The sequence below is a fragment of the Rhamphochromis longiceps genome, linkage group LG13 (genome assembly GCF_057381845.1).
Source record: "Rhamphochromis longiceps isolate RC_006_pf linkage group LG13, R_longiceps_female_GT1.1, whole genome shotgun sequence".
NCBI lineage: Eukaryota > Metazoa > Chordata > Actinopteri > Cichliformes > Cichlidae > Rhamphochromis > Rhamphochromis longiceps.
In genome coordinates, this window is record NC_140569.1 from 38,239,713 (window position 1) to 38,253,796 (window position 14,084).

Consider the following 14,084-nt stretch of genomic DNA (forward strand, 5'->3'; position numbering starts at 1 on the left):
AAACTTTGCTAGATCCGCCCCTGCACAGTTACCAGCCGTCAGCTGTAGAAAAAGATCCTCGAGTAGAAAGTAATATTAAATAAATTCTAACAACAGCTGATCAAGCTTAAACGTGCTGCTGTTGTTCAGCCGCTGGTTTCCAGCCTCATCAGCAGCCAGGTTTATAACCACAAAGGAGTCCAAACGAAGAATGAGCTCTGCAAACTAGATAGGAAATCTGAAAAACTCTGCAGGAAGTCTTGAAACTGCAAAAACTGAAGTTGTGATCTCTTCCCCTCAGTTTTAAAAGTGTTGTTGTTGTTGTTTTGCCTCACTGCTCCTTATGTTCTTGTGTTTATTTTCAGTCAGACTTTAAGACCACCGAAATGATCACATGACTGGAACAGAAATTAGGTGATAGAGGAGTTTATTGATCGTATAATTATGAATTATTTGAAACACTCGGAACCCCAAAGAGCGGATAAATTTGTTTCTTTGTTTTTACTTGAGGCCCTAATGGATGAATGGGTTGCTAAATTTGGGAAAGAACTGACATGTATGTAAGTGGTATGTATGTTTTGACACCCTGTAGCGTAACCATGACAACAGCCAATCAGAGCTGCCTACTAATGTTTTTCATGGCCACGATTAACTTCCTGTCAGGCTGTCATGGTAATATGTCACATATCACTTATTTGAGGCCTTTGCCTTGCTGTTGCCAAGGAAACAGTGGCCTGGTGCTTTCTGTTGTCATGGTTACCGATGGTCAGCTGTGAGGATCAGCTGCAGTTTTGAAAAAACAATAACACAAACATAAAGTGTGTGTGTGTGTGTTCCTGTCTAGCTATCTTTCTGAGCACTGAAATCTGCATTCTACTATACTTGTGTGAACCAGCAGTCACTTGTGAGGACACACACACCGGTCCTTTTTGAGGCTCAAAATGTGGTGTCAGGGTTACAATTAGATTATGGTTAGGTATAGGGTAAGGGTTAGGGTTAGACATTCATTTTAATGGTTAGGATTAGGGTAAGGGGCTAGGGAAACCATTATGTCAATGAAGGTCCTCACTAAGATAGCTGAAAGGGCTTGTGTGTGTGTGTGTGTGTGTGTGTGTGTGTGTGTGTGTGTGTGTGTGTGTGTGTGTGTGTGTGTGTGATCTCTTACCCTGACATCTTGCTTCAAGCATCCTGTCACCATCTCCATGGCAACAGAGGGAGAACTATGGCACGCAGCAGCTTTGGAAGAACAAATGTGTGTAACATTTTAAAAAATCCTCCTCATTTTATTTTGAAAATCTCCTCCTGATCAATATTTCTAATGAACTCTATTTCAGAACCTTTCAGAATCTCACCAAATAAAAGATGAGTAGAAAATGTGTGTGTGTCTTTCAAAGGTGTGTGTGAATAGAAACCTGCGTGTCCAAACTGAAAGCAGGATGTGTGTGTCTGAGCAGATGTGAAGGTCGTCAGATTAAAAGCGTGTTGAATGAATCAGACATGTTCATCGCCTCCGTGTGTGACATCATCAGTTTTTATTTGAGGGGAAACTCTTGGCTCAACTCCAGACACACCTGAGCTCAGTTAGCCCATTTAACCTCCGGGTGGGCTCAGGCTTTATTTAGCCCTGCACTGTCCCGATGATGATGGTGATGACGTTTGGTTCTTTCTAATGACCCCTGACCCCTCCTGAGGGCCGAATCCCTCAAAGGAGGTGTGAAGTGAGCGACACCTGAGGCTCTCCAGCCTCTCCGGGCTTTTGGACCGTTTTCCAGTCCTGTGGGAATCTTCGTGACTCTGAGCTGCAGAGATTCGAGGCTGCAGTTCTGTGGATGAAAATGACTGAAAATAGAAGCTGCTGTTCCGCAGAGAGCAGCTGAACTCACTAAGCGTGCTCACTGAGTGTGCTCACTGAGTGTGCTCACTGAGTCATATCTCCAAACCTATGAGCATGCTACACTCACTGCAGCTGCTTCACTGAAATCACTGTGCGTCTAGTAAAAAAACATCAATTTTATCGTTCACAGCTGCTTCTAGGTCTAATTGACAAACTTACTTTCATTCAATAAGCTGATTGAGGTCAAAGTTCAGCAGAGAGGTTGATCTTATTTTAATTTTGTTTTTGTGGTTTTATTTTTTGGCAGCTCTTCACCAAACAAGAGCATTTAATGAAGGTTTTAAATTAATTCATGCTTTGATTTGAATTATAATTGCTTTGTATTTATTAGAATTTTTATTAAGGTGGCTGCAATGAAACCATCGGGTTTTTTCAGGTGTGTTGGTTCACTGTAGACCAGGTTTGTTCTATCAAGCAGAACTCGGATCTGTTCTTGGTGAATGTTGGACTTTTTCAGGCTTTCTAAGTGCAGCCAAGCGATGGAGGGTGAAGGGGGGAGGGTTTGATGGTCTCAGAATCTCTCTGATGCGGTTCTGTTGGTCCATCAGATGGTGATCTCCAGTAGGCAGTGAGGCAGTACACAGGAATAACAATGAAGTGTCCCGTCCAGGTCAGCACGCCTCCTCAGGGCTCTAGAGTGCGACCAATTTGGTCACAAATGCGACCAAATTTTTCAGTGGTGCGACTAAAAAAAGATATTTGGTTGCACCTGTGCGACCAAATGTTCCGGTAGCAAAAAACAAAAAATCTGCAACCTTCCCTGTGGTCAACAACAGACACACATTATGCCCCTATCGTGGACTAAACCAATCAGAGATAGTAAGGGGCGGGACCTCTCTGATTGGCCGTGGTCCAGTTGAAAGTGCAGGTGGAAGTGGGAGGTGAGTAGCTTGAATAAAGCGATATCAATTCATTAAATCCTGAATCGACTTTTAAATATAACAGTGTTTTGCCAGAAATGCCAGATTCTCAGATTAAAGCTCACCAAACCATTTCAACAACAACCAAACAGCAGATGAGAGCAGGTACACGGACTCCACACAAAGACGTAAACACAGACCCGACGCATCAGAATCAGCTTTGTCTTTCTAGGCTTTCTCACCCGACGGCCCGTAGACGGACACGCTGTCGGAGCTTAGCGATCCTGATGCGTCCGGTCCGCGCTGTGATTACGTCTTTTTGCGCTGATTCTGAGCTGCAGGTTTTGTCTCTCCAACCAAAATTGAACAAGAACACTGAGAGTAGTAGTTCTAAAACAGCTGGGTTTATTTGAGGAGTTTCCATCAGGTTTCAGAGCCCATCACAGCACAGAAACAGCTTTAGTGAAGGTTACAGGTGATCTTCTTATGGCTTCTGATCTCTCGCCTCTGTCATTGCGCCCCAGGGCAGCTGTGGCTACAATGTAGCTTGCCATTGCCAGTGTGTGAATGTGTCTGTGAATGACTGAATGTAGTGTAAAGCGCTTTGGGGTCCTTAGGGACTGAGTAAAGCGCTATACAAATGCAGGCCATTTGCCATTTACCATCTCAGACTGGATTATAGATGGCAGACAGTTGGTGTCGTAAGCCCCACCCTCTGTTCAAAGATGGTTGTTCACAGTGGACATGCTTCCTTCACTCCATCTGTCTTCTCTGTCCAACATGTGGGCATTCTCAAAGAGTGACCTTTGACCTTTAGATGCAGATGAACAGCTGGCTGTTTGCTGTCTCAGATACTATATCCATTCATGAGAAACTGAAGGGGTTACCACAGACTGGATAAAAAATCTGCAGGAAGTTATTCCTGAAGACTGGGTGATGCTGGTGTTTATTCTCCCCACAGAATCATTTTACATTTGCTGATGTTTCTGCAAAACAAAAGACTGAAAGGTTCCTGTGCCTCGTCTCTATCTACAGACCCGGCTAATAATAAGCTGAACTCTGCTCCTGTCTCTGATCAGCCACGTCCTTCAGAGATGCTCGACACGCTGCGTTCCTGTGAGAACTCACACACTCCGTGAATGTTTTCTCTGATTTAAGATTTGGAGTCACACGGCAAGAGGCGATGAACCACGCGTGATTCATCACAAACTCGCTTTATTGTGACGACCTTCCCGCCTCCTCGCTGCTCTCGTCTACTTCCAGCTCGCTCGGTTTGTTAACAGATGATTTAGAAAGAGTTTTTTTAAACTCAAAGAGAGGAGCTGATCCAAGGTCAGCTTCAGGCACCGAGGAGATCTCAGCCCAATCAGAATCAACTAATCACCATCAGCACGCCACTTGGCATGTGCATGCTTGGATTTAAAAACATCAAACTAACGTGATGTGTGATGTCACACACAAAGAACACAAACAAACATTTGCTGAGAAAAGTTCACAAATGAGATGGTCTCGGCTGTTCAGCTGCCATGTTACTGATTAGCTCTCACTCTGAGAACACGCCAGGAGAACCCGTCAGACACACACACACACCCTCACAGCGTGTGGGTGTGTGTGTGTGTCCCCAGAGGACGGCTCAGCCGGATAGTAAAAATCTTGGGTCTCACGAGGCCCACGGTCTGTTGCTCTCACAGTTTGTCAGAAGCTCTGAGTGTGGACTTTCTCATCACTCAGGTGTTTCCAGGTTACTTCGTTCTTCGTCTTTATTTAGCTGAAACCTTCAGCATCTTCTCAGAGTCTCACCTGTAAAATATATGAAGAGGTTTTTTTTTTATGTTTCAGCCTTTTGTCTGACCTTCTGACATGGACTCCACCTGTGACACAGTGGGAGGAGCTTTAATGTCAGGTGTTTTGTGTGAATCCCATTGTAACTCTAATGTGAAAACCTGATTTCATTGTTATTGTATTTTGTGCAACACTGAGACGATGTTTAAATGATGGACAGGTGGAGTCAGTGAGGTTTTCAGGTTTAACCTTTAATGAGCTGATGTGGTTTTCTGATCGAAATCAGGCAACAGAGGTCAGAGTTCATAAACACATGAGCCTTTTAAACACTCTCCTAAATGGAGAGTTTGACATCTCTGAAGTAAAGGTCAAAGGTTAAAGGGGTCGCCTGTATAAGTGTACTTTGGTTCAAACCCTGCAGCATTTCACACAGAAGAAGAAGTAGTCAGATACTTCACACTCCGCCCGCTTCTCCATCCGGACATTCAAACCAAATGCTTTCAACACTTCAGCTGACTGGCTCTATGGTCATCATGGAAACAAAGGAGGGGTTCAATTATGCCACAGACCGCCGGGTTGCCTCTCATGCCTAACCTGAGGGGGCATTGCATGGTGTGAGTTTATCTCACCACCATTTCACTGTGTGAGCGCATTATTCCCCGACTCTTCTGAGCAACCTAACAGAACCTGACTGTCTGTGAGATCGAATCAGGATGAGAAACTATCAAAGTAAAGTCACCTGAGTCCTGTTTGGACTTGAAAACAGCAAATGGAGGGTTAGGTTATGTTTCACTACACCCTGTATTCAGCCAATCACACACACTCACTCCGATGGAGGCGTCAGGGGAAAACTCAAGTTGCTTTTTGATCGGTCCGATCGATTGTATCCTTCTCATTGTGATGGAGCTGATGGCAGCGCCCCTCCTCAGCAGCAGGATGACGGTCAGTTGATGAATTCGCCCGACAGACTGCGGCCACAGCGAGCTGAACGCATCTTCAGCTCGTGGTAGCACTGGACAAAGCTGTGATAGATGAAGGTGATGGGCAGCGCCAGCAGGACGATGCCGCTCACCACGCAGAGGCCTCCGAGCATGCGTCCCGCCACCGTCATCGGGTACATGTCCCCGTAGCCCACTGTGGTCATGGATATGATGACCCACCAGCAGGCAGCGGGGATACTGGCGTAGTCATGGTTTCCAGCCTCCAGGTCAAGGCCGTGCTCTAGCAGCTGAGCCAGCGCACTGAAGATCGCCATGGCAACACAGACGAAGACCAGGAGCATTACCATCTCACGATAGCAGCGACGAAGCGTCAGGCCAAGTGTCTGCAGGCCCACGAAGTGACGCGCCAGCTTGATAACCCAGAAGATCCGCATCATGCGAAGAACACGCAGTGTCACACCGGCTCGCTGCAGCTGCGAGTTCTCGCCCGTCAGGCTCGTCATGGCAACAGAGATGTAGTATGGCAGGATGGCCAGAAGGTCAATGATGTTCAGAGGCCGCTGAATGAAGTCCCACTTATCACGAGACACTAGGAAATGGACAATGCACTCTGCTGTGAACCAACCAATGCACACCGCCTCGATGATGCTGCAAGGGAGGGGCCAGAGGGGACAAATGAGAAAGCAGAGATAGACCAATGAGATGTTGCTGAAAATTAACAAATCACAGGTGGAGATGTCAGACAATCATTCACAATGGTTTCACACAGAAGGGGAGTTAAGTTATTCATATTAGGTACACTGACAATGACGCAATGGTTAACGCATTTGCTTGGTGAGCAAAAGGTTGCTGGTTTGATTCCAGCTGGAGACACAGATCCCTCTGCGGTTGTGTTGGGTAGCACATCTCACAGCCAACTCAAGCATGCAGAGCTACCACTGTGGCAAGAAGCTTTACACACACAGGAGCATGTACACTTTGTGACTTATCAGTCAATTATCAATAATCCGCTGCTGGTCCCGGTTTTCCTCCGAACTGCACCAGTTCTCTACCTGCTGCAGGTACCCGTCAGAACTGGACCGGGTCTGTCAGGGGCTGATTCTGAATAGTGCAGTGTGTGTGTCAGTGTGAGTCCTACCTTTGCTGTTCCAGCGCTGTCCAATCAGGTAAGGTGCTGGCACATAGCATCACCATGGAGATGACTACAAACAGCACTGACACTGAAGCAAGGAGCTGCGCAGCCAACGAGGACGTGGGCTCCTCAAATGTTCTCCTCATCTTCTCCAGCCAAGGATTCTGCGTAATCTCAGGGCCACGTGGTGGCTCCTCCTCCGGGAAGAAGTGCACGAGGGCGTCAGACATGCGGTCGTCCAGAAGACGCTGGCAGCACAGCTGCAGATCAGAGCTCTCCAGGCCCCAGTACAGCATCTCGTTGTAGAAGGAAAGCTCACACATGTGTGGCACAAAGCGCAGTTTCCCGTGCTGCACGTACAGCATGATGAAACTGAAGGCCTCAGAGTGGCGGTCAAAGAAGAACTCATTGCGATCACGATCGTAGTCATCGCAGAGCTCAAGAAGCTCGCTCTCCGACACGCAGCGAAGCAGTCGACTGAGTCTGCTGAGGGGGAGACGCCTCATCAGCTCCGCAGTGTAGGAGAACCTGCGGCCACCAACGTTCAGCGTGCAGAGGCTGCTGCCACATTTCATGTTTTCTCTGCGTGAGGAGGCGTTGCCGCAGTTCGTGCTGGAAACCTTCAGACTCCTGCGAGCGCAGCCAAGATGCTCCAAAGTTTCATGTCAGCAGCCAAAGAGTGCGAGAACGCTGTTGCTTCTCAAGTTTCCTCCTCAGATAAAAATGTCTTTGCAGCTTCAGTGAAAATGGAAGCGTGTCAGGAATGTAAAGAAGATCAAATGAGCAGTGACCCACTTTCATCGATTATTTTTAGTCAAACTCTGAGAAACTGAATCAATGCCATAGACAGATTTCCTGCTCAGCAGAAATCAGCGAGGATTCTCTTTGACTTCTGCTGCATCTCTGAGAGTGAAGAGCAGCAGCTCACCCTCCTCCTCCTCCTGTCAGAGAGGGGGAGGATCACTCGCTGATCCGAAGAGTCCGAGCCAGAGACACTTTATATCCCCCAAAACCTCCTTCCTGTGCTTCAGCATCTCCTCATCCTCTGCTGTTGATCTTCTTCCTCTTTAGCTGTCCTCATTTTCATCACATATTAAACATTTAATCCTCTTAATCATAATTTAATGTTTCAGTGCGCATCAAAGCATGTGTGCATAATGATTTTATGAACTCAGTAATAACCTGCAGAGCTGTGTAAAGGTTTCCCCCTGCTGGACACAGCTCATCATCATCATCATCATCATCATCATCATCATCATCATCCTCATCATCATCATCGGATTTTGGAGAAAACAAGGAACTACAGCCATGCAACAAAAACGAATAAAGATTAATAAATGTCTTTACAAGGCTAAGTTGTTCCAAATGTTTTACGAGCTGTAACGGTGAAGGTGCCCTCTGAGCTTATGCTTAGTTTTCGATACACTCAGGAGCAGCTGATCGGCTGACCTGAGAGAACAGGAAGTAATGTGGGACGAGATAATTAGAGCCTTTTAAAGCAATTCCAAAAGTGATCCTAAAATTTATAGGCGGCCAGTGGTTCCAGGTTAAAATGGGAGAAACATGCTTATAATTGTGTGTGCTGGTTCAAAGACATGCAGCAGCATTCTGTACTAACTGAAGATGAGCCACTGAAGAAGCACCAGCCCTCAAGCAAAGTTCATTCCAGTAGTCCAGCAGAATGGTAACAAAGGTGTGGATTACACTCTCAAAGTGCTGCCTGGAAAGAACTGGCTTTATTTTGGCCAGCTGCCTCAACTGGAAATAAAATAATTTTTCCACACTGGTTTGTAATAGTCAGCCTGATGTACTGGGCCAAGGAACAGATATCAACAAGGGTGTCAGAGTGATACCTGCAAACATCATCACTTCAGTCTTTTTCTCATTAAAATTGAAGAGGTTAAGGGCCTGGATGGCCTTTAAGTCTTCAACACACTTGAACAGCAGTCTAGCAGAATATGTTTCTGTCACGACGTAACTCTCTCCAGGTTGTTGGACACAGGTGCTACCAATGATGCCATGATGTACAAAACAACATAAAATAATCAATTTTTTACAGTAAGGCGTTCTCATAAAGCATATTATTCAACAACATAAACATTCACATTTTGACCTTTACAAAATGTTGACACATTCTGTGACTAACATATAAACAGCTCTGTCACAAAAAAACATCTTATTTTTCTAGCAACACATAAAATGCTAATTGCATACCTCAATGGCTGCATTAACGTGAAGGGAGCAATGACACTCACACTCTTTACCCACAGCTGGAAAACTTTGCTGCATCCATCTCCAAATCTCTACCACCCACTGAAAAAGGAAAACATGCTGCCTTCTACCGAGTGTGGCGTGTAACTTAAAATATCGTCAACTGTAAATAGATTGAACATTGTTTCCACCAATGTTTGTTTTAAAACCAACAATCTAAACATTACAATCTGATTTTTTAAACATGAAGTTGCTTATTTATTGTAGCTTAAAAACATAAAATTAACTTAAAATGCATAAAGAACCTAGAACTTTTATTATCATTATACAGTTGCTTGCACTGTGAAGTTAGGCAGCAAGATCACAAAGGTCTGAAAGTAAAGAAAACAATATACAAAAAAAGAAAAAGAAAAACAAGCATTACAAGGGCATCGTAATAAAATATAATAAATAATAAATAAGGGTGGAAGGTCATTAAGGACATGGATCATCTGCACATCTGCTGAAATATTGCATAGGAGAAAAAAAATGGGAGCATAATAAATAGCAGCGACAGAGTGGCTGTATGACTGTATGGGAGAGGTCTGCTCACACTCTTGCATTAAGAGTTCTGAGATGATTGAATGTTGGGGTGGGTACAGTTTCCTCTGCGGTGGGGTAGGGTGGGCTGCCCCGGGTCCTGTGGGGCTCTGCAGTGCTGCTACTGTAGGCCCCGGTGTGGATGGACCTGGGCTCCCTTGCCTTGGTGGGCACCAGAGGACGAGGGTGCCTACTGGGGTCAGCGGGGGAGCTGGCCCTAGGGAGGGGCATCCTCCCTCGTTTTCCTCCCCATCCCTGGCTACCTCCCTCTTCCCGCTCCACCACACTCACCCACACAGGTAGGGCCTTGGGGTGCGGGTGTGTCACCAGGGTGCAGGGGAGACATTCCCCCCCCCCCCCTGTCCCCTTCTGGCCACCTGTGCCTCAATTTTATCTCACAACTTAGACATCCACATTACTTACACTCTCATAACACACATATATATGTAGGGCCTTGAGGGTGGGCACGTTAACGGCGTCCAGTGGACGGTCTGTGTACTCAAACCTACCTCTGGCACCGGTGCCCACCTCTCAATTTTAAATCCATGTAGACATTGAGGGTTCTCGGGAGGGGCCGTGCTAACACCTGCTGCTCTCTGGCAGCAGCACCATGCTCTCCCTTGTTTTAAATGCACTTTAGAACAACACGCAGCAACACTACACATGAGCGGGAGGAGGGAGGTATGGGGTCTTCACACACACCCCCGTTCTCTGCTAGCCATCGGGGCGGGGGGGCTGGGAGGAGATGTTGGCTGTCCGATTGGCCTCCCTGCTGCTGCGGAGCCTGGGACGGTCTGCTTGCCTCCACCCCGGGGGGAAGGGTAACATCTCTTGGGTCTGGGTTCTGGACCTGGGGTATAGAGTATGTTTGGGGAGTGTGATTGTGTGTATATGTCCATTTATGTCAATCCTTACGTTGGGTGAGTGCTGAGTGTTTGTATATGTGTGCATGAGGGTGGGAATGCATGTTTGTGTCTGTGTGTGCCTGTTTGTCTGTGTCTATATGTCAGGTCGGGTCTTAGACTCCACCTCTCTGGGAACTTCTAGGCCCTCCAAGGCCTATCTCCCCTCACCACACTCCCTGCCGGTGACTGATGCCCTCAGGGGTCGGTGCAGTGGTGGTTCTTGGTGTCCGGGGCTGGGCGCTCAGGTATGTACCAGCTCACTCCCGGTGGTAAATCCATTGGGTCTCCTTGTTGGTCTTCAGACAACAATTCTGACGGCTAAAGAACCAAATGGGACAGGCAAAAAAAAAGAAAAAAAAAAAAAGAGTTCTGACAGCCCACGGGAAGAAGCTGTTCTTTAGTCTGTTGGTTTTGCACCTGATGGATCTGAAGCTTTCTCCAGAAGCCAGGATGTTGAAGAGGTGGTGGTCAGGGTGGAGGTGGTCACGAGCTTGGCTACACTTTGGGCCAGCACCTTCCCTGGCTTGCCCGGTACTGGGTTGCCATGCCCCAAACCTCATGAATCCAACATATAACGTTGGAAGAAATCCACAGCAGACCTGACCACGTCTCCATGCTTTCCAGCATACACTTTTATTTTCTGCTTTGGCTCTCGGAGGAGGCGGACGCACTTTTTCTCCTCTCCCTTATCTTCCCTGCTTAGTTCTTATGTCCTTGTCTAGTCTCGTGTTTTTTGTATTACTTTCCCTGGAACACTCTCTCACAGTCTGTTTCTAAAACCTAAAGAGAATTATGGATTTCATCAACTGGTCTCTGAATGCTATTGACACCCTTTTCTCAACGAGAAGTCTGGGCTTGGGAGAGCCCGAGTGCCCTGGAGGGACTTTCCCTGCCGGGTACACGATGGACGGGTGGCAGAACTGGAGGATCGTGTGCCTGGCGGGACTGTGGATCGAGGACGCTGAAGATATCTACCTATTCGGAACCATGATAACAGGGTTCTTGCTGATCGGAGCTGGCTTGGCCCTGGCTTATTGGAGAATTAAGAAAGCGGAACCGGCTCTTCAAACCCCCCCAAGGCTGCCCACTGGGATTGGAACGATGGGACGAGGCGCGACTTCTCAGAAAGGGCTCACTGAGTGCAGCATGGTTAAGCGCTTGGAGGCGCTTACAGCTGCAGTGAATGCTCAGAATAAGACCTCTGAGTGTATATTGGATTACATCAAGGAAAAGTCCACCCGGAACAACACCTCTGCGCGGAAGTTGGATTACATCTTGGAACAGCTGACTGCGGTTGTGAGGTCTCAGAATCTGCCTTTTGAGCAAAAGAATGACAACACCACGGAACTGAAGGTTAATAACATCATGGAGAAACTCGCGGCTATCCAACGGGAGATTGAGAGACCAGTGTCGGAGTGTTAAAGAACAGCTTGAAATTCTCATGAGTTGTTGCAAAAGAAAAATCACCATCATAATGCGGTTACCCCTTCGGCGCCAGCTGTGGGCTCAAGGCTGGAGCTGAACAAAAACTCCCTGATAACGACTGTGTTGAGTCTGTTCCTTTCCATATGGAAAAGATATATATAAATCTTATAAAGTTTGTATCTGTCTTGTGTGAAACTTGTATGAAAAGCATATAAGAGTGAAAACAGATATAAGATCCCTTGAAAAATTATATGATGAAACTTGTATGTTTTGGATACTTACTAAAACAATGTATGAAAGTAATGAGAAAGTGGCCACTTTCATGAGTAATCACATATAAGTTTTTACAATTTCTTTTCCATATGGGTTCCCATTCCCTACAAGGCCGCCAGGGTTGGCTGGAAGACTGTTTACTTAGCCTGGCAGGGCGAAGGACACTGTCTCAGCTGAACTATGGACACGCACACACATACTGATACTGATAAGCACTCACCGACGTATCACCCTCCCTACCCCGGATCCAACGCCACCTCCAACGCTTACCTCCCCTCTGATGTGGACATCGGGTCAGTTGGAGGCGCAGTTGAAAGATTGCAGCAGTCCCAGATCAGATGTACACACTGGAACTCTTTCCCATGTTGCTGTCTGTGTTTATTGTGCTATGATGTGTTGATATCTGTGCATTCCTGTATTATCCTTTTGTGTTACACATTTTGATGTTTTTTTCCTTGCTACCTAGCCTGACCTGTCTCCCCAATGTGATGTTTGTATTGTATGTACGGTCGGCAAGGTCTGTCAGCTCGGTTGTGGGCAAAAGACCTGCAACTGACAAATAAAGGCTATCTCATCATCATCTCATCTTTTATTTCTGGTTGCTGTTCTTTACACACACAGCTGCAGCTTTTCAGCTCATAGCCGAGCACATCACCAACAACACCAACAACAACCCTCAGACCGGACCCAGTTCTTCCTTTTATGCAGGTGAGGCGTGATTGCAGATGTCGTTCAGGTGTGTTCACCTCGCTGCAGCCGCGCCACTGACCACACCCCGCCACAAATGTGTAAAACAGAAACTTCTGTCTTAACCAAAACTAATCATCAGGTCTTCACATCAGACCTGGTTCTGAATCCGTTCTCTCCACTTCAGAATATTTCATTCATGTTGAACTCCTTTATTGTCTCTCATTAATGTTCGTTTTTACACTTTTGTACGAAGTCTCCATTTTTTTCTGTTTCTCTAATCATGCTCAGACTGAGGCACTGTACTTTGGAACAGAGTTAGCATCACCTGTATTCTTGTTAACCTCCCATTGGGTTAAAGCATTGCGTGCTGCATTAAAAGGATCAAAGTTTAAATCGCTTCCTCAGCTTTGCTTTAATCTCTAACCTCTGAGTGGATCCTCATCTTCCCCAGTTCTTGACCGTCAGCTGACCCTCCTGTTCTTCAGTAGCTGGTAATACTGGTCCAACACGATAAACATTAGTTACAACCAGTCTGTGGCAAAGGTACTGGTGTGCAGGTTTTCAGGTTTTGGTTACACCATGCACTGACCAATGTACATTTTAAAAAGGCGGAAGATTCGAGGCAGAGTCCAGTCCATTTACACTGTCTGCAGTCAGCTAGTGCGGGGTAGGTTTGTGTTCGTATTGCTTCACGATGTCTACAGTGTCCTTTAAAGGACTTGGACTTGGCTCCATCTCTGGACCCCCCAGGTTCCTCTCTGCGTCACGGTCACTGTCTTTGACCTTTAGCTGATATAAACAGAGTTAATCTCCCTGTGAGCTGATTAACCATTTATCTGCTCAGGTGAGGTAATGAACTGCACATGTCACACAATGATGTATAACACTGGAAAAATACTGCAAGAAACTCCCCCCAAAAAACTATAAAAGAAAACTGTAAAAATATCACAATAAAAGCGATGGTACTAGTGATAAGACCAAAAAAGTAAAACAAAACACTGTAATAACATCCCAAGGAACTTTAAATGACACTTTTTTTTAATAAAGCACAATAAATACTGCAAGAAAAACACCAAAAAAAAAAAACCCCTGTAAAATGTACTGCTAAAGATAGCTTGGAAAGAAAAGCTTCTTCAGTTGAACAGAAGAAGCTTCTCGGATGAGAGGTGAAACGTCTTCAAGCAACTTAAAGAAGTCCAGACGCTTTTCTTTCCAAGCTCCTTAGACTACGATGGCCTGGATGACTGAGAACCTTCACAGACATACTGCTAAAGATGTACTTACAAAAATGTAATGTGAATTTAATATAAGCTGTAAAACACTAAAGTATTTCACACCTGAACACCTAAGACAGCACAATAAAGACCAAAGCTGAAGGTTTTCTCACAGTAGTTATAGATATCTAATAATATA

At 45.9% G+C, this 14,084-nt stretch overlaps 2 protein-coding genes across 2 annotated transcripts; one reads left to right on the forward strand and one right to left on the reverse strand.

The window, feature by feature from the left end:
- Window positions 1-4,754: 4,754 nt before the first annotated feature.
- LOC146656445 (voltage-gated potassium channel regulatory subunit KCNG3-like) lies at window positions 4,755-7,478 on the reverse strand. The gene is made up of 2 exons (XM_085427832.1): window positions 6,595-7,478; window positions 4,755-6,104 (listed from the first exon to the last, which is right to left on the reverse strand). The coding sequence occupies exons 1-2, from the start codon at window positions 7,161-7,163 to the stop codon at window positions 5,459-5,461; spliced, it is 1,215 nt and encodes a 404-aa protein (XP_085283958.1). The 5' UTR covers window positions 7,164-7,478; the 3' UTR covers window positions 4,755-5,458.
- Window positions 7,479-11,075: 3,597 nt separating this feature from the next.
- Window positions 11,076-11,705, forward strand: LOC146656446 (uncharacterized). Its single transcript, XM_085427331.1, has one exon. It carries the CDS (start codon window positions 11,076-11,078, stop codon window positions 11,703-11,705), a length of 630 nt encoding a protein of 209 aa, XP_085283457.1.
- Window positions 11,706-14,084: the final 2,379 nt, after the last annotated feature.